Source organism: Rissa tridactyla, chromosome 13 (assembly GCF_028500815.1).
Source record: "Rissa tridactyla isolate bRisTri1 chromosome 13, bRisTri1.patW.cur.20221130, whole genome shotgun sequence".
In the NCBI taxonomy this organism is placed as follows: domain Eukaryota; kingdom Metazoa; phylum Chordata; class Aves; order Charadriiformes; family Laridae; genus Rissa; species Rissa tridactyla.
Genome location: NC_071478.1, coordinates 13,219,171 through 13,239,512, shown reverse-complemented (window position 1 = coordinate 13,239,512; position 20,342 = coordinate 13,219,171). Strand labels below are relative to the sequence as shown.

General features: G+C 47.5%; 1 protein-coding gene and 1 long non-coding RNA gene across 7 annotated transcripts in view; one reads left to right on the top strand and one right to left on the bottom strand.

The window, feature by feature from the left end:
• Positions 1 to 18,405, bottom strand: part of TPCN1 (two pore segment channel 1) — a 46,650-nt gene extending 28,245 nt beyond the window's left edge. The window contains exons 1-2 of one of the 6 annotated variants that reach the window (XM_054219636.1): positions 18,358 to 18,405; positions 17,180 to 18,140 (exon numbers count right to left, since the gene is read on the bottom strand). In XM_054219636.1, coding sequence (XP_054075611.1) covers positions 17,180 to 17,291 — 112 coding nt within the window. In that variant the 5' untranslated portion in view covers positions 17,292 to 18,140; positions 18,358 to 18,405. Of the gene's footprint in view, positions 1 to 229; positions 480 to 990; positions 1,056 to 17,179; positions 18,215 to 18,296 lie in introns of those variants that run through there. The other 5 variants (XM_054219637.1, XM_054219639.1, XM_054219640.1 and 2 more) reach the window with 5 other exon arrangements.
• On the top strand, positions 4,003 to 16,613 carry LOC128917075 (uncharacterized). Its single transcript, XR_008469162.1, has 3 exons — positions 4,003 to 4,137; positions 8,191 to 8,281; positions 8,386 to 16,613. It is a non-coding gene; the product is annotated as an uncharacterized LOC128917075 (long non-coding RNA).
• Positions 18,406 to 20,342: the final 1,937 nt, after the last annotated feature.

Below are 20,342 nucleotides of genomic sequence, written 5' to 3'. Positions count from 1 at the left end.
CCATCAGGTACCAGAAGGTTGATCTAGCATCCCTGAGGCAACAGCATCATCTGGGTAATAAATAATAATAAAAATAATAATAAATTTGAAAAGCAACCCTCTGACTGTTTGTTTGGCAGCCCTCCAGCTAGCTAATTTCCTCAGCTGCTCCCATGATAACAATGACACAGACTAATGCAACCTCCGCTCCGCTCAGCTCGTGCTGCAGAACATCCCCGACGGCATTTACCATTCGTATGGAGCTCAATGAGATAGGAGGATCTCTCCACAGGATTCCCGTAATCCTCGAAGTAGATGGCAGGCGGCTCTCTCCACCGCATGGCAGCCGCCGCCTCGGGAAGCGGCCACGCTCGTGTTCGGAGTCGGGGAGAGGGAGACAAGTCCGATCTGAAGTTCCTCCCTCCCTCCCCTCCGAAAGCCGATCCTCAACTTCGCAGCTTCCTCAAGGGAAAGCTACGCACAAAACATTTTCCTCTGCTCTCTGCAGAACTAAATGTTTTCTCCCCTCCCCTCTGAGGAAGGTGGCTCACACTTCAGTTAAATCGTTTCCCTATCGCTGTCTTAGCGGCAGGATGTTTCTAAGTGCAAGCTGTCGGAAGGCTTAGCTGCGGGACAAAGAGCTTTTAAGTACGAGCGTGGCGGTAAAGCAAGGCTTCATGTGCCATGCTCTCTTATTTTGGCATGTACAGAATTTGCTCACCAGCGAACATGAACAACTAATGGGAAAAGAGTCAAAGTGCTGACTAGTCACAGCAAGGAGTCTTCCTCCACCCCCCAGCAAAAAAAGAGAAAACAGATATTTGTGAAGTTGGCAGTACGAGGAGCATGACAAAGTAAACGAACTGAGCTGTTCACAGATGGCAAAGCTTCCTTCCACATTTGTGTAACTTATCCCAGACTTTCCCTGGAAAGGGAGAGAGGGAGGGGAGGAAAAAAAAGAAAAGAGAAAAAAAAAAAAAAAAGAAAAAGCAAAACCAGCTGGCTGCTTACACAAGGCATCCGGAACGATACTGCCGGGACTCCAACATTTCCATTCAGTGCAGCAGAGCATGCTCCTGTGTAAATAGTTTCCATATGTCATCATTACAATAAAAAACAAAAACAAAAAAAACCAAAAAAAAAAAAACAAAAAAAAAAAGAGAGAAAGAGAAGGAGCATAAACTTTCCAGAGCCCAAACCGCTCCCTTTGCAAAACAAATTCCCTGCTTAGGGGAAGGAAAAACTCTGCATTGGCTGAGAGAGCAAACAAACTCCTCTCATTTGGAGGAGCTCACGCGACCACGGGGCATCTCGAGGGCAGAGCCGAGAGGAGAATAAGGGATAGAAAACATCCACAGGAACCAGGGTTAAATCACCCTTCCCAGCCAGGCTATTTTATGTCAAACTGAAGTCAGTTTGGACTTTCACTGTTTGATCTTTGGTGTCTGCATTTGTATGAATAAAGAATAGTAATTTTTAAAAAATCCAACAAACTAGTAACCTCCTGCAAATTCAAAGAGTTACAAACAAACTCCACAGGGTAGCTCTTACATTTGCCTCAGAGCTCCCCCAGTCTGGCTCTCACTAGCCTGTTTGCCAGATGTTCTGCTTTCTAGATAGCGTACACTTTTTATGGTGTTACACTGGAACAGACTGAGATGCCTCTAATTATCTCCTCGCCCGACTCCAAAGCCACGTGCTTTTACCGGCCTTACCAGGGCTTTCTCCTAAAAGGTTGAGGAAGGTCTTGATGGAGCTGGTAGTTGCCATCCTATCCAGATGATACTATTTTAGCAAGGATAATTGTGATGACAGAACTCCGCAAACCATGTTGGAGGCAGGGCAAGTGACGTAATTCAGCAAAAATACTCTCAGAGAGCTAAATCTGTTATTCCTCCTGTTTACATATCACATGTGTAGTCAATAATAAGACAGCGATATGTAATTTACTCCTCTAATGAGTTGCATGTGCAATGAATATTTCTCTTGATAAGTGAAAAAAGAAACACCAAGAACATGTGACTTCGGAGACAAGACGCATCTTCATTCACGTTGCCTTACAAGGTTCCGCAAGTGGAAGCACCAATAGAACAGCAAGAGAGAAAAGTAAGCAAGGCATGAGCTCCCGCAGTCAGGAACGGTCAAGTTGCCCAGGGCACACGCTCCGGGCAGCTCCAGTAACCGTCTCGGACAACCGGAGACATGCCAGCTGATAAAACACTCCGCAGTGCACCAGCCACCAGGCCACAGAAGAGGAGGAGGACAGGGAAAGAGAAGGCCAAATTGTCAGTTAACCAGCAGATTCCTTCTTAATTAAATTTAATCTGGTAATAACTTTGTCCGTCTTTTCCTTCTTGCAACCTTGTTTGTAAGAACTGCTGTCTTGCATTTACCCCTACCCTTGTAGTTGTTATTCCTTCTTCGGAAAGAGGCACGAACCTTGTGTTAGGAACACGCTTGCCGGCTCTGTTTTTTCACTGGAGCGGTGTCTTTTTCTATTGGAGCTGGACATGCTTCCAGGAGTGCGGGCAGTCCAAGGCAAATGTGATTTCCTGGAGTCGAGCAAACACTTTACAAGTTTGCTGCCAGCCTCCACGCAGACGTGCAGCCTGACCTTACCAGCACAAGCGTCTCACTGGCAGGCTCCAGCCCCTTCGCGAGCAGGGAAAAGGGCCCGAGGCAGCCTGTGATTCACTCACCTGCAGTCCCTCGTTCACAGCGACTGCTGCACCCTCTCACCAGAGCCATTTCTTTTCAGGCTTTGCATTCTTCCCTGCCACACCACCTCTGTTTCTTACACCGTCCAGCTTGACTGAATTTGTACCTGATTACCCAAACTCAGTCACAGAGCTCAAGCTTTCAGTTTAAAAGCAACTCAACCAGGCATCCAGCAACACTGAACATGAGCCCATGGACGAAGGTAGATCCCAGCAGGATCAAAGATGCTCTTGGGGTTCCTGGACCTCTTGACCTCACGTACAAGACCTGTCCCAGTGCAGGATCCCCAGCTTGGCTAAAGTTGCCAGCTCCTCCGGCAACTCCGCTCCCTGAGACTGCGGTGAGGATGAACGAGGTCGCAGGAGGAGGACCGCGTTTATCTATCAAAAACAACCAGAAGCACTCCTCTCTCCTGGAAAGCCCTCATTGGCTAAACCACATGGAGCACCCACTACAGAAGATGCAAATCCATGAAAAAACATGGAAAGGAAGTAGAAGCCTACCCTTCCCCAACACAAGCTGCACAGGCACCTTCAGTCCCAAAGCCAAGATTTTAGTCAAGCGTGTTGCAGTTGTACCAGCACCAACAATGGCGTTTTCCCTTCCAAGTGCTTATATGCCATGTAGTTTCACCTCCAGAGGATTTATCTTCTCTCCCCGCTCCAGTGCGGTTGATAAGAAACTGTTCCCTTTCTTTGCAAGTGCTGAGGCATGAACATGCGTGCATTTGTATCTTCAAGGCCAGACTCACCTACCCGGGAGACAAAAAGCTGGAAGCCGCCTGGAAAGCACAGCTGGTTTGGCACTTGGCCACACATCTCAGAGGTGAGAGAAACAGACAGCGAAATCACTGCCTTTAGTGCTTGACTGCCAGTTCAGCGCCGTGCCAACAGGAGCATCGCAGGACTGATCTTTGCAGATCCTAAGCCCCATCTTGTTTTCAGGGGATGTTATGGGAAGGAATTTAACAGCCGTGAGGAAGTCTCAACAATTTACTATCAGTTTGTTGCCTAGGAAAAACAGGGCATCTCCAACAGAGTGCAGAGCCAAGCCCTTCTGTTGCAAGAGAAATCATATACTTCTGAATATTTCAAGTCAGCGTAACTGAGTCATGCTCTTCCTTAGAGACAGCACAGCAGAAACATATGCAAAGGCCTCAGGGCTCTTTGTCTTACTGTATTCTCACAGCACTCGCTTGCTGTGAAGCTCAACAAATGAAGTCACTGCAGCTTCCTATTTAACACAGAAAAGTTTTTTAAAAAATATGGATGTTGCCACTTCCTGTTAGCAGTACGAGGCGAGTGAAGTCTGCCGTCCTCGCCTTTTTTCGAGAACCCAGTGAGTTCCTACAGCATCAACACGAGCTCTCTTCATGCTATCATCCACCACGCTACAGGGAGCTGAATCCACATGAAGGAGGAGCAGATGTCCCTCAGCATGGTAAGCCACTTTTTATATATTATTGCCTCTTATCAATTGTGCTGCCTATTTTCTTATATTGAAGACAACTTTAGCCCTGCATTGTTTAATTAGAGGACCACTGTATCCTTGCTAACATCTGCACTGCACACATGTAAAAACCCTGATGCACAAGCTAAGCACAACGACAGAAGAGCTAGAGCATGGTAGGAGATTGTTTTGTCTCAGCAGAAGCCGTGGCTCCAGCTAGCTTTTACCCTGAGTGGGTCAGAGCCAGTATTTAGTTAACCATTTGCTCCGCGGCTCGCTAACCGTCCAAAAATGGGGGACAAGATATCATGATTCACTTGGACATTTACTTCCTGCACCACCCTGCTGGGAACAAAAAGAGACATTTGTAAGGAAGAAGAAGAAAAAAAAATAAATAGTAAAAGGCTTCTAAGAAAATAAGGATGAGAATAATCTACCAACGAAGACTGACTGGTTGGAGACCCTCACCTGCACAGTTTACTGCCTCATCTCTTCAGGGCATCTGCTGTCCTTTGATCTCAACCTTCAGTCACTCCGTGACTTGGGTTTTTTTCTTTTGCAATGTTACATGCGATGTTTTGACCAGAAAATGTTTGATTGCTGGACAATTTTCACTCCTGGGTATGTAGCAGCAAGAGGCGGAGGGACAGATCCCTCCCCTTTGTGATGCTGGGATCCACAGTTAGGTTAGCAAGAGGCTTCAGTGGCTGAAGACGAACCGATGGATGCCTTGTCACCCTCAGAGAGGCCACTTCGCCCTGACCCCTTAAAGCCTCCCATGGCTCACCAATACACCAGACCACACAGCTCAAAAGCCACTGCAGCGGTCAGTAGAGAAACGGAGGAGGATCACTCCTCAATTCAGAGCTGCATCCCGCAAGAATAACCTTACCCACCCCACCAGCTCTTGCTCCTCGGCTGCCTCGCCTTCCAGCAGCTCATGCAAACACCGCATGCCTAAGCCCTCTTCCACAAAGCTGCATTCTGACAGACGTGTGGCTAAATCCTCCTGCATGAGAAAGTCCATGAAATAACATGAGGAGAGCCGGAACCAGGTGCTCCCGCAATCTGAGACCGCATAACACCCGAGTACCTGCTTCTTCACATAGCTGCAGAGTCAAAACCAAAGCATAAAACTCACATAAAAGGAAAGGTTGTGCTAGGAAAATATAAGAAAGAATCTCGCTGGTGTGTTAAGCCAAATTGCTGCCAGTTTCATATCCTTTATTTATGATCTTAACAAATGAACCTCCATACCACAAAAAGCAGAAGTCAAAGCCACAACAGAAGGATCATCTACAACCTCGCATTACCCATCCTCTTAGCAACTAATAAACTCTATAATCTTGTTGGTCTGATCACACCACAGCAACAAAGGCTTTACAGACACAGAGATAAAATAATTCTGTAAGTGGAATTAAACAGCCGAGCCATTGAGGGGCTATATTAAACAACTCATTTTGAATGGAAAAAACAATTGGAAATAAAGTTTTTGCTGAACCCAACCAAAAAAAAAAAAAAAAGGGACAAGCTCTGCCTAGGGCTATAGCTCATAAGAGAGGCCAGACATGAAATACACACACATTTATAATTCATAAATTTTGAGGAAGTAACAGAAAGGGAAAGAGACAATATCAGAATCCCTCAGATATAGCATTTCTTTAACACATCCTGTTACATGAGGGCATTTCCTCTTTTTGTTCCAAAATGGGAAACCAGTGCCTCATGGTTTGAACATGTTAAAGATCTGCTTTAGAGTCTGTAGCAACACAATGTCAGCATTTTAAGAGCACGTTCCTCATTTCAATTCTCCAAAGCAGAGCCTTTGGATTTTCCTGCTGCAGTTTGGAAAGATGTTTGATTAAGCTGCAATCTGGCCTTTTTAACGAAAGCAGCGTGCTGCCAGGTCCGACTGCCAGTTCCAGCCACCAGCAGCTCTCCGGGGAAGTTGCAAAGTTAGCGGTAGGAAGCAGAGGGGAAGCGCTTCCCTTATGTGAGAAACCAGTATTAGTTTGGGCAACAAAACCTCCCGGATGGCTACCCAGCGCTGGAGCAGGACTAGAGTGGAGTAGGCAGCAATAAGGTATATGCCATACTGACCTTTCTGCCCTAAAAAGAGAAGGGTAGCGAGAAAATGAGATAAGTTAAATAACAACAGCGTGGCAAAACTCTAATGTCTTGCCAGGACAGGCTGAGTCCAAGGGAAGTTATTTATAACGGTACAGTAGCGAGAGGTCTGTTAATTGTGTTTTGTGGTGTTAGAACAAGACTCCGCCGTGCCGGTTCTTTTGAAATACAACACTGCCACATCTCCTCTGCCTCGTCTTTGTGTCTCAGCCAGGAAAGAGAAGCTTCAGAGGAAGATGCGTGTAAAGGAATGAGGAAAACCTCAGCCTCTAGTGCTGCGTAACTGCTCTCCATTAAGAAAAAAACCGACTTCTGCACATTTGGTGGAAACCACTGGTGGCAGGAACCAAAGAGGTTACATGTAACGGCTGGAGAGGAAGGAAGGAGTTAAACCATTAGTCTGACATCTGCAAACCAGCTGCCAGAGGGCCTTCCCTCAACTGGGCCTTACTTCCAGTCCTACAGTCCTCATGCAGAACCACATCTTCAGAAAATGAACAATTTTGACTTCAAAAGCCTTCCAGCACTGCAGAACCCTCTCCAACTCTTACAAAGTGATTCCAAACATTAACCACACCGCCTTATTCCTCCTCTAAATTTCCCCAGCTTCAACCAACAGACACAATTCCACTGTTCCTCGGTTACTGCAGCCCCCTCCCAGGGGCGCTGAATTTACCTTCAAGTCTCCTGGACCTTGGATGAGCTGGAGCAGGGGACGCACGTCGAGCACGCAGCCCTCCCCACCCTTGCAGACGCGCGACCCTGCGGTTGGCCATAGCAATACGCACACGGCTTGCCTGCATCCATCTTAGTAAATAGTTCTAATCATTAAGCTCCCCTCCTCACTCTTACTATGCGGCATCTCCTATCTCCTATTGCGTCTTTCTTTTTTTCCCCGCACTTCCAGATCAGAAAGAAATGTTGCAGTTGGCACAGGGACAAAAATCTAACCCCTGTGACAGTCTCTGCTAATAACGTACCTATTCACTAACCAGTCCCAATAACCAGTTGGATTTTGAGACCTGTCCATCAGCCAGTTCACAGAGCCATTAGCGACACGGTGTTGATTTGTATTGTTCATTTCCTCAATCAAAATGCCGCGAGGGTGCCAAAACAAATATCTTCTCAAAACACTGTCAGTCTATCTTGTAACCTCACAAAGGAAGTCAATGCATGACTTCAGGTTCATATGACATTCACTTTTTCATAAATCCACACTGATTGACACGAAAAAGTGTCCTTTAAATCGAGATTTTAGAAGAGCTACCGCTGGTTTCCCATTATTTCGCCTGGAAACCTTGTTTGGCTGGCTGGCCTGCCACCTCCCACCTGGTGCAAAATATCTTTCGGGGCTGGAGAGAAAGTCACTATTACAGCAATATTCAGACTACTACAGCTGTAGCCTTAAGGAAGAAGAAAGAGTCCTCTGCTGATCTTTAAATGCCTAGCTTTAGAATCAACTGTTTAATCTCTACTTTATTTACTGTGGGAATGAAAGACTAGATCATATGATGACCAGGGCACCTGGCTTTTCAACAAATACAGAATACATACAGTGTTTCTTGGGCTTCTCAGTAGCGTTACTGACCAGTGTTCAACCTTGAATTCCTAATAGGCTGGTATCACTTAACATATCTTCTTACTTCTCAAGTCCTTTAGAACACCTTTAACTCTGCTGGCTGCATGTCTCTTTGTGATTTTCCTTCACTCCCAGCTTCTGTTTCTTCATTTGCTATGTAGCAGTGCAGCTGCGTTCGCGTTAGCCAGCACAGGCATGGCTGTAGTGTGACTTTTTGCTGCCTCTCCACCAGCTTTAAAGCTTCCAGTAGCATTCTCGGTTTGTACGCATTTGTGCTCTCTCAAAGTATATGAATAATTTTAATGTTTTGGAGTTTTTTCCCCCCTTGCAACCACTAGAGACAAGGTCCTGCCACCAGCCTTGTATTCGAAAGGAAGGGGCTTTGCCTCGGTCACTTCCCCATTGCCTCTGATGCCAAGATTCTCTTTGGTAAGTTGCTTGTGAGCATTTACTTAATACAGCAGGACCAAAACAGTCATTGCTTGCACCTGCCAGCAGTTCAGAAAAAGCAGAACATTTCATACTACTTGCAGGTAGCGAGGCAAAGCCACAGAGCAACCCAGTCTCAGCAAGCATTCCTCTCTTCAGTCGCATTTCCAGTACCGCTGCTCTGCTCAGCACCCCGGAGAAACGATGTTCCTCTCTGCGCCATGAAAAACAAGCAACTGGGCAACAAACAGCAACATTCTATTTCTGCAGTGACTCACCACTACCAACTAACTAAATAACCACCTGGACGTTACTGGTTGGTGGTGTAGGAACATTGCATTTCCAAGACGGCTTACACCACGGCTCTTGTGCCTCTCACCAGGCATGGATCCCCTCCAGCCAGGGTGACAGTGCCACGGGAAAAAGGGGACAGACCGTGGAAATATTGTACTAGTGAAAACCTCTGCCCTTAGATTCTTCTTTTGGAGCCCCACGCCCCCAGCCAGCAGCTGGAAAAGCCCAAGCTGTAGAGGATGGCATCCCTTCCTTCCTCCTCCCGCCTGATTATACTGTAAATGACATCGCCAGCTCACCAGTACAATTTGACCCTGGGGAGCTTTCAGTGCTCCCGCTTGCAGGATTGATCACTTAGTCTTAATTCTACAGGCATTTCTTCATTTAGTTAACGAAGAGGAGGAACATATTTGTGCGTTCTAGTGAAATCCTTTACCAGGCTACATTACTTTTGTACAATAAACTTGCCCAAACCCGTTGAGGATAGTGAAAGTGTTCTCAGAAAAACAGTTACAGTTGGAATAAAATACAGATGATCAGATATTCCCAGATGACAATATACCCACACAGACGTGTGCTAGGCAGTCATATAGGAAACACAAGAGAGTAGCTCAGGTGTCCAGCCTCACATAATCAGAGGGTTTAACATGGCTGCACAGAGAGATATATCCTAAATTCTACGATTCTATGAAATTTTATTCCCCCACGTAAGCAGGAAAAGAAAAGCCTTGTGTTCCAAACAGACACCGCCAGATTGTGATTATAAAACCAGCACTGGATACAAGCTTCAAACCCCCACGCTATGATTCAAATCACAGCAGTCTCCTCCTGTCATCCTCAGGATCTGCCATCAGCCACGCAGTGCTGCGGTGGATCAACACAAACGCACCTTTTCTGCCTCCCTCTCTCCCAGACGGAAGGACGGGCAGTACAGGTGCACCAGCCTCCCGCTAAACCGTGCGCTGGAAGCAGACGGATGAAATCCTAAAGCTGCTCCTACGGCTCTCCATAAAGAAAGCAGCCATGTGAAAATCAGGCATCTTCGCAACATGCAAAAAGCAATTACGCTAAAGACACGGGGAGAGCCCTGCAAGGTCCAGATCAAAAGCCAGAGACATTGGAGGCAAGAGAAAGACCCATCAAATTCACCGCACTTTTCCCAGCTTAAGGATCAGAAATGGAGCGTTCTGGCTCATAAATTCTACTTCCAGCAAATTCAAGCTTAAATCCCCTGAAGGCAATAAGGAAAAGGCAATCAACAACAACTCTAACCACTTCACAGATGCTCCTGTTTAGTTTATACAGCACTTCTTACAGCATTCAAATGGGTAAAATGGGATTTCAACGCAGGGGGGCTGACGGCAGCAGGCAGGATTCCTCGGTGAAGATACCAAGGGCAAAGGAAGTTCTGAGAAGCATCATATTGGTTATGATGAGTGAACTCAGCGTGCTCAGCCTTTGCTCATTTTAATCTGCCAGTAAGCAAGCTTGGCTAAACTGAACATCCTGCATCTACAGTGCCTTAAAAATCCACAGGAATCACAAAAATGAGGGGGAAAACGAACAAACTGATGCGTTCCCTGGGAAGCCATGAAAAAACTAATCGCTATTTGTTTCCAACTGTTGTTCCGCTTCCTGAGCCAAATGTTCCCAAGTCAGCTGCGGTGGCTGAGGAGTGACCGGTTAGAGCTGGAAAGTTGTTGATTTAAAATTGCAGCTTGAACACTTTCAAACTCCTTAATATCTTTTATCATTCCAGGACCACCTGTTTGCAAAGTGGAGCCCTCCAATGCCACGGCACGTGCCCTTACCCCTGCATCTTCCAACTAAAGCAATCAGCCTGGAGAGAAAACACTTAGCCTAGCCCCCTTCTTCTGCTCCCACACCAAAAGAGATGCAGGCTGTGTACTAGAGAAGAGACACGCGAAAGGGTCGGGCTCCCTCCCTCAAAGCATCAAGGTCATTACTCCTGTCTTCCCAAAAGGAGTGAGAAGAAGCTTCCAGACTCCTTGCCCTGCTCTGCAGCATCCTTCCTAATTTACATTGAGCATGCATGAAAAGATGATACCCATCGCTAGTGCTCCGGGAGATGACAAAGGAGAAAGAACCATTTGACTCCAGGATAATGGAACACTAACCCAAGTCTTCTTTACCTTGTATACGCTTTTACTTGCTCAGATTGGAACAGCATGGGGCATTCAAGACGAAATCACTACGATTTTTTTTTTTTTTTTTTTTTTTACTGCGTGAAAGAGTCAACAGTGCAGAGATTCTGTTTGACAAAGCATCCTACTGTGAAACACACAGTGTGTGCATTGTGCAAACCGATCTCCTGCAGGGCTAAGAAAACAAGGCAGGCTTAAAAAAAACCATGCAAGATAACTGCAGCCCGCAGTACCTCCTGGTACTTTACTCCGCTCATCGTTTTTCTTCTATAGGTACCACATTTACAAAGTCACGTTGAGAATGTCTCGATAGAAATGCTTTTGTGAGTTCTGGACAACACAGTGCTGTTTCTCTTGAATCAAAGGTACCAGCTCTACCCTCTCAGTATGGCAAGTATTTAAGCACAGCCGAGGCGCTCGGTCCTGCCTTAAGACCCAAATTCTCAGGATAAATGAGATTCCAGAGGATGATGCATTTGAAATTTAAGAGCAGAAACACATTTTCCACTATTTCTAACATCATATCAAAAGCTACCCAATATCTCCTAAAAAGCAGCATTTACCTCCTTCCTCTGAGTTTATGGAGCTCATCACCCAGGGAAACGAATTGTACTGAAGGAAAAAAACAATAATCTCCTTACGTTTTGGGTCTTCATTTCCCTTTCCAAGATTTTCACCCCTCGCTCATTTTGGAGGCAGTTTTGCTTCGCTTTGCTTGCTTAAAACATTCATTACAAGTCATCTAGGCCAGGAAAGGATTAGAGAAGCACTGGCAGAAGTTGCAAAGTGCAAGGCTGTTACATTGGAGAAACGAGAATTTCAGCGGCATAAACAACAATCCAGCACTGAGCTACCACTTGTGGTTCAGAAAAAATTCCTCTTATATGAATTTTAAGCAGGTGCATACTAAGAAAAACAAATCATGCACAGCAATGCAAAACAGCACCTCTTCATAACAAAATAATGAAGCCTACCTGTCCATTTCCACAAAAGGTGTAATCTGTGCTTTACAGACGAGACGTGTTAACCACAGTGACATTAACGAACTTACGCCAGGTAGGAGGAGGAGCAGCTTCAACAGGAGAACTACGTTGCTCCCGAAAACGAGATCCCAGTCCTGTGCTCTGGCCATGCTTCACCTCTAAACGCGGCAGCGGAAGCACTGCTACTGGAACTAATTAAAGGAAAATCGGTAGAACTAGAAGCCACAACGCGAGAAAATATCCCGCATAGCATCCAAGAAAGCCACCAGATAATCCAAAAGGCTGCTTAAGAGCCTGGCTGTCAGAGATGTCGGGATCTGCCAGGCCCATTGCAAGCGTTTGCGTGTTCCCTCGTCCCCTACTTCTTCACACCAAATAGCTACAGCATTTCATAACTAGAGCCCAGGTCCAAATGAACCATCTCTGAAATCCTTGCTTTCACACAAGGATCAAAACCTACAGATCCTGAGGGATTTATTAAATCTACTGGCTGGCTGACATTTAAAACTCCTGTTTTCCTCCAAAGGTAGCAAAGCCAGAATGCTTTCACAGCAATGAAAGTGGTTCCTCAAGCAGCACAGCTACTAAGAGTTTGTGTGGCTGCAGCATTTCCCCAAAGGTCAGGAATTTATTCTCTGTTCTCTCCCTCAGCCCATCCGAAAATGCACACTTGTTTTACACCTGGAAATCTCTCTAATCCATGGGCGGCATGACAGGAAGCAGCAGTAGGAAGAAGGCAAAAGAGATGTTTGGAGAGCAGGGACGCATTGACCACATGAGCTGAAGCTGTGGGATACGCGGACAGATTTACTTTCTCTCACTGCTGATACAAACATGTTCTGGAACCAGATCCAACAGAGAAGAGAACTGTATCCCTTCAGGTTGCATTGGTCACCGAACACATCAAAATCCAGGTGGCTCATATGTCTCAAAAGAACAACATTAACTGCCCCCAATCCTGGGCCACCCCTGAAAACATATGTCTACCTGTGGGTTAGTAAATGATTTAAAAAAAAGAAAAAAGTTGACTTTGTTCTATACAACATGCATTAACGCTGTAATTAGACTCTGTGTTGAGAATCACGAGTTTCCATCAGCAAATTACAAAAAGAACAGCTTTGCTGAAGCCTCTTCATACGTTTTATCAAGGAACCGGGCGGACGCGCAGAGGCAAGGCACGGCGAGAGGCCCCACCACACACTGTTCTACAGGCACAACCAACAGCCGCAGAGGCAGTCACTGCTTTCCTTGGCCAAAGTCATATTCCTCACCAGTTACACCTTGGGCAGCCCCTCCAACTTCACCAACACTGAAATGTCGTTTTCTTCACACGCTTTGGGTCACCTGCGCCTTCATAGCAGTCCCCAGGCACGGGGACACACGCGTCAACAATTCTCCTTCCACCCAGCACGCCAGGCTGGCTCTAGTTCTCCCGACAATTTACTCTTCAGGCAGCAGAAACCGAGATTGCAAAGGCTCAGCTGAAAGCTCAACATTCAAAGTTATAACTTCTCATTTTCCAACAATCCTTCTAGAAAACATCGCACTTCGCTGTTGCAGTTGCTCCCCCCCACCTCTCCACGTACACAATAATTCATTTTTACCTCAATAGCAGATGCAGTTGCTTTCTTGTAAAAACCCAGAGTTTAAAGATGACTTCTTCCACTTGCCATAATCCTTTGTGTGGGAAAAACAGCCACACAATACCATATTGTTCCCCGTACAACACTTTGAGCTGTACTTTCTGCTCTGAACACACTGAAACTCCACTTGAGGCTACAGCAATTTCCATGCAGGAGGCAAAGGAGAATCTTGTATCTGATCTAATACAGGATAAATCAATGCGTACTCATTTATTGCTTATAGTTCCCATCAGCTCAAGGAGAGACACTGTCCTAGAGTTTCAAGGCTATCCACACTGCCTTTGTATACGGAAAACATACCTCACACTTGGAGATATTTTGAGAACCCCATTCGAATGCTTCCCAGGAGTTTGGGTGAGGGATGGGAAATCACTAAACCCCAGCTGGTTCTCAGTGTTTTCAGTACGTGATTATGGGAAAGGTCAGGCACGGATTGCATCCCCACGCTCACCTTCTACAGAATTTCAGTTAATATTAGTCATGCACCTCAGATAGGTGCTGGGAAGCTTAATTAGAGTGTGTACGGCACTCAGAGATTCTCAGATAAGATGTACGAAGGAAGGGCAGCATCATATTAATTAGCATGGATTCAAGTGATGAAAGCGCTTCTCTCTGTCTCCTTCAGCTGTCGGAGCTTGAAAGAAAAATTACCCAGCACCACAATCCTTCATGTTGTAGTTGGAAAACCATCGGCACCACAGGGACCACATTTTGCTGGATGCGGCCTGAATTCCCCATCAACTTTGCAGGATTCTGACCTTTCACTGTGGCTGTAAACGGGAGCTCCCTGTAAGACACATATCCCAGCACGAGCCAAGGAAGGCAGAGTTTTAATATTCCTCCCCATGCAAGTATTTCCTCCCATTAAGTGCTTAAGAGCTGTATGATTAGGGAGATTAATTTTTGCAGCTGGACATTTTCTTTAAGAATGTAATTTTCCACACAGTTTTCTCATTTAGCTTTCTTTTATTCTAACTCCACGGCATTCACTTACCCAGAAGAGGACTCTTCTGCAAGGTTCGGGAAGGAATACGCCCTTGCACTTTTGTCCTTTCTCTTTACATCTGCAACAGGCTTGCTTTCAGAAAACCCTGTTATTACTTATTTCAACCCAGTAACTCGTCTGCATTTCCAGACAATCAACACCAAGAGTCCAAAACTACAAATTAATTTATCCAAGGACCTGACTGTAACAAAGCTACATCATGGATCAAGTGTTTTGTTTGGTTTTTTTTGTTTGTTTGTTTGTTTTTTTTAAAAAAACACAAGAAGTTCCTTGAAAAACATGAGAGTTGATCCACTGGAATCACACAGATACACAGCCCTTAGCGAGACGGTTGTGACAGGCTGGAATATGGATTAAAATTTAGAGAGGCTCATTGACATAGCAACACAGAACTAGAGTGCAACTTAATTATCATCAACCTCTGACGCATGATTTAGCGTAAGGGCGGCTACACCCACGGTGTCTTTCCCTCGGTGTCACCTGGGAAGAGGATGATGGGTCCTTCACTGCAAACAGTCCCAGCTGGTATCTGGGGACACGTTTAAACAAAAGCTTTGTGTTTAACCTGCCACCGAATCCCTAAGAGCCCACAGTCAGGCACAGTAACACGTGAGCTACTCCTCCCAATTCTGGCTGAATATTCTATTACAAGAGTTTAGGCATAAGGAAGACAAAACCAGAAGGAAACAGCCTCCTGACCTTCCCTGTCCCCATGCCCTCCTCCTCACGACCCTGGCAGGCTCTCCCCCTCTCCTGAAGAGGGCTTCTCACATACTCTTTTTCCCTGAAAAATACAAGCCTCTGAATAAAAACGTGGGTTTTTTATACAGTTCTTTTAATGTCATTTCAATCCTCAGCAGAGAAGTGGAGGCAGAGCGGAGGGGAAACATTTGAATTCCTCACAGCCTCCACGAGACACAACTTTTCTGCATTTCACACTAGATTTTCTTCGCAGGCAAAGAGGAAAGCTGGACTACATGTTCTGTTTTTTAAACAGGCTTACTTTTGCAAGTGATGGCGTTAGTCTGCTCACTCCCTAATTTAAGCTTCCCGCTTCTCAGAGATAAACGTGCCTTTCAAGTTGTTTATGCCAGCCTTCCTCTTCTAATCTTTCATCCCACTCTCGCAGTATTCACTGACTTCAGAAGGCTCCGTGTCATTCAGTATCACTTGCATGGAATAAGCTTTATATTTTTCCAGCAAATTCAACTTTAGCAGTGATTAAAACATATAGCAAAATAACAGCTCTTCAATTCCAAGAGACACTTCATGCAAAGAATTCCAGGAAATGAATTCTCAAAAACCACACAGCGATCTTTTAAGAAGCACAAAATTGGTCCCTAAACATTTTCGCTGTATTTCAAGGGAAGCAGATTGTGGAATATTTTTATTTATTAATAACGTTCATTCTCATGCTTGCGCTTTAACACAGTTGTGTTGGCTTTAACCAAATGATAAACCCCATACAACTTCTTCTTTAAAGGGATAGGAGACGGGTAGGAGAAAAAGATGAGAGAAGAGTGATTAAAATTAGTCACAAGAAAGCCTATAAATACACCACTGGACAGAGGAAGCATTCTCTCTTCCATTTAACTTAAAAATAGCTAAACTGTAAAAGGCAAACAGACGCAATAGAGCAGTTATGACAGAGAAGCAAGGCAGCAGAGCTTAGGAAAAGTCAACTGGGCAATTTTTGACAGGGATGTGTGTTGCAGGGGTGGGAGGGGAGGAGGAGGAAGGAAGAGGAATCTTGATTGTCAGAAACTAGCTACTGGCTCAGGAAGAAAATCAAGGGAACCCATATGATTGCAAGAGAGAAATCAAATCACAGGGTCACAGAGGCAGTATGGAATAGAGGTATAATGTAGGAAAAAGGGATGCCAGGCCAAGAAGCAATTTTTTTGTTATAAATGTTAACCTTGTGGCAGGAAGGGCTTGAATAGGATCACGAGACCTGTGCGTACACCTGCAATGTCAATTGGAAGTCAAAGGGATGTCTTGAACAAAACTGCTCGCATACATTCAGTGAGGTATAACGTAAAACAGAAACTCACTGAACATGCTCAAACACACCTGCTGTTCCCGTCTCACCTAGTGCAGGGCGATGGCTTTAACAAAGATATAGCAAGGAGAAAACACTGCTTTTAAGAGATGGTGGGTTTTGTTTCCCCCTCATAGGCTGGCTCTGTCCCACTGAACACCTGGTGCTAACAGGAGTATGAACATACTGCCTAAAAGTACTCCAGGTTCCTTGATGAGAATACAATAAAGACGTTAAAGGGATTTATCAACATGTATCGCTTTCCTTATTGCAAAAATCAGCATGTAAACTAGAAATAGGCAAAACAAGGGTTGCAAAGGACTGATACTTTAAGGCGCTAGGAAAATACTACATGACATAATTGCAGCTGCTGCACCTGACAGCTCAGGCCAGTGGTACGGCACGGTTGGTCAGTGCCAAGAAAAGGAGACGCTTTGGGCCAGTGTGCAGGAAAGGAGAGTTGAGCTTAAGGACAGTGAGGTCACAGGTTATTACTTGGAAACCACAAAAAAATGCATGTTAGAAACAGCATCGCTAGGAGCCATCCAGCGTCCTCTGCCCTCTCAGTGTAACACGGGTGCTGCGAGTAAACAAGCAACACAATAAGCAACTTCCTGATCTGATTTTCTCAGGCAGCCACCGGGACACTGGATGACAGCTCTGAAAGTTTCAAGTCCTGGCAAGCGCAAGAAAGAGCAGCGACCGCAAAGAGAAAAACAAGCAAGGCCACCACAGCAGACAGGAAACAACGAGAAAGTAATCTTACTTTCGTTAGGCAGCTCCTCCTGATCCAGGTCATCTAAAGGGGCTGAGGCACTGCTTCCACCATCGTCCAGGGTGAGGATGAGGGGAACGTCATCATCCATGCTCACAGCCATCCTGTCTCTTCAGAGGCTCCTACTCCAAGAACTTTAAATAACGCTTTTCTCAGTTCCACTTGTAAAACGCTTATGTCAAAAACTCCCCCTAGAAAGTCTTCCATCAGGGGTGTCTTCTAGACATGAGAATATAAAGGTATGTGTACCCATCTCTAGACACCACAGTTCAAAAAAGGATCTAGTTTTTTGCTTTTGAAAAGCAGCGCGGGATGCTAGACTCAATGGCAGTAATTATGCAAAAGCTAAATTCAAATAGTCAGGTCTGGGCTGCCCATTCCCGTCAGCGCACGGCTCGCAGTACAGCATGGAAGCAAAAGTGCGTGCTCCTTGACAAACTCCTGACCACTCCGCACAACAAGCAGCAGGCGTGACGCATCCGGAGCCAGCATGATGCTAAGTGTCACCGTCACAGATGGCTCTTTCCCCTGCCATGCCGAAATGCCTCGATTGCAGGTGGGGAGGGGATAAGAGGGAGGAAAGGAAGCCAGTTTGAGTCTGCACACATGAAGTTCCCGTTGGCTTTTTTGACTGGCTGATGTCACTGTCACAAAGTCATGGGATTTCTTTAAGATGTGGAGGAAAAGACAAACCACGCAGGCCCGGGACAACGTTACAGGGACGCTCCGCAACCGATGCCGCCACGCAGCTCTTACTCTCCCGGTCTCCTTCCTCGCAGGCCGTGGCGGGGGGAAAGGAGAAGTCACGGCGGAGGCCGCATCTCCCACAGCAACAGGCCGACCCCCCCGCTGGCTGCGCCGGGGCTCGCCGAGGGCTGCACCGAGGGCCGGGACGGGAGCCTTCGCCGCCGGGCGGCAGGCAGAGCGGCCGGGACGGGGCTCCTCCCGCGGCCTAGGAGAGAGGGACACCGAGACGGGGCTGTCACCGCGTTGCGGAGGCCGCGGCCCCTCCCCGGGCTCCCGCCGCAAACCGGCCCCGCCGCCCCCAACTCCCTCCCTGGGGCTTCTGCGGAACCCTCGGTTCGCCCGCCCCCCGCCAGTCCCTCACCCCTGTGGCCCCCAGGGACCCGCCCCCCCGGGCTCCCGGACACGGCCCGGCCCCGCCGAACCGGCGCCCGCCGCCGCTGCCGCTGCGACACCCCTCCTCAGCGCCCGGCGCGCGCGGCCCGGTCCCGTCCCGCCCTCGCCACCTCTCATTGGCCGCGGCGGCGCCGGCCTCTCCCGGAGAGGCCGAGCCGCCCGCCCGCCCGCCAATCCGCGCTCCCTCCTCGCTCCGCCCCGCCCACCGCCGGCCCGGATTATTCCCGCCTCCTCCCTCCCGTCCCACCATTGGGTAGCGGCGCTGCCTCTCCAGGAAAGCGGGGACGCTGATTGGCCCGAGGTGGCAGTGGGCTAACAACATCACACCTCCCCCACGGGAAGCAAGGGGCGGGCTCTCGGGGAGAGGAGCGCGGGCTGCCATTGGCTGTGCTGAGGCCCCGCCCTTGGGGTCAGAGGTGAGCGGAGCGGTCACCTAGCAACGGCGGGACGCGGGTGGAGGGCGGCCGCGCCGAGGCCTGGCCCGAGGGGAGACCCCGGCCCGGGACAGCCCCGGCCTCCCCAAGGTGAAGATGTGTCTGTTCCCAGGCCCCACCATGCTCCAGTCAAGCGTCAGCAGCTGCAGGGAAGAGTTGGGCCCTGAAAAAGGGCAGCCCAGCCCAGCCGGTGCCATGAAGGGCCAGAGGCCTCATCGGTGAAACACAGCGCTCCCCAGACCCCAGCATTACATCCCTCTCTGATGAGGTGAGGATTCGCAAGCTGGAAGCGAGCGGCCCAGTGCGTAATGAATAAATCTGTTCCAGGCTGAGCATTTCTCTCGCAGGCAACCCAGTGTGCCAGGTCCCCAGGACAGTCCCTCCAAGCCCAATCCAGCCACCAGGCTCTGCCCACTGGCTCCAATTTATTTTGCCACCAGCAGGACTCCTGGCAGTGTTACAAATAGGTAGGTAAGGCCTCCGTCCAGCTGGAGCATCCCCCTTGCTACCGGAGCAGAGGTGTCCAGCCTCACATTACCAACATCTTTGCAAAAGAGCCTTTCTTCTGCCCACTTGATGCCCCCGTGTTCCCTCTCCTTCTCAGTGGTATTTCTTTCTTTGAGTCATCCTTCAGGGCTGGATTTACTGGAACAATATGATGAGAGATCTCAAAAACAGCTCGCAAGAGCTGGCCAAAACACTTAAAAGACCTGCATCCTGCAGACCAAGCAGGACGCGGTGAAACAGCAGAAATGGGAACTCCCAAATAAGCGTGCCGAGCTACAGCAGGACACTCTGCACCTAAGGACACAACTCAATACACTTGTGTTGGAGCACTGAAAATCAGCGCTGGCTCTCAGAAAGGTACTGCAGGAGGAGATTAAACCTGCTGTAGTGCTGTCAGGTCTGGCTGCTGCCTGCTTTAGGTAATTACCTGGCTCCTGCCAGGAAGCATATGCTGTTTTTCGGAGTGTACCTGCTCCATCACAATGCTCCACTGATTTCAGTGGAAAGCAGCCCTGTGGCAACACAACTACAACCACCAAGCGAGTAGCTTACTCACAGGACTGCCTTTTCTCCCCATCCATTGACTCAGCTCTGAAACCTCCTCTGCAAAGCGCTGGGCCAGTTTGGAGAGGCTGCACACTAGCCAAAACGCAGAGCAATGAGGCAGATCGGGCGAGGCATGTGTTGAGAAGCAAGAAAGCTGGTGTGGGCTAAGCAGAGCAAACATAATACTGCCAGCACATAAAAAACATCTTTTATAGTTGTTTGTAGCACCTAGGGCTGGGCATAGCTGATTTTGGAAGGTAAGCAGTTCCCAGATTGGCTGATACTTTGCTGAGAGACACAAGACAAGGATCAGGGCTCAGGCAAAAATAAAGAGAGCGTGATTTATCGCAGTGCAGAGCAGATAGAAAAATAAGAAATAAGAGCAGCAGCAGGCAGGAGTCCCAGCTGTGATTCAGGCCTCTTTATCAACAACTCTCAGGCATTAATGACGCTGGACAGGGTGAATCTGGAGCTAGGAAACAACCGAACATTTTCCCCATCTCATCTTATTCAGACCTGGTGTTTGC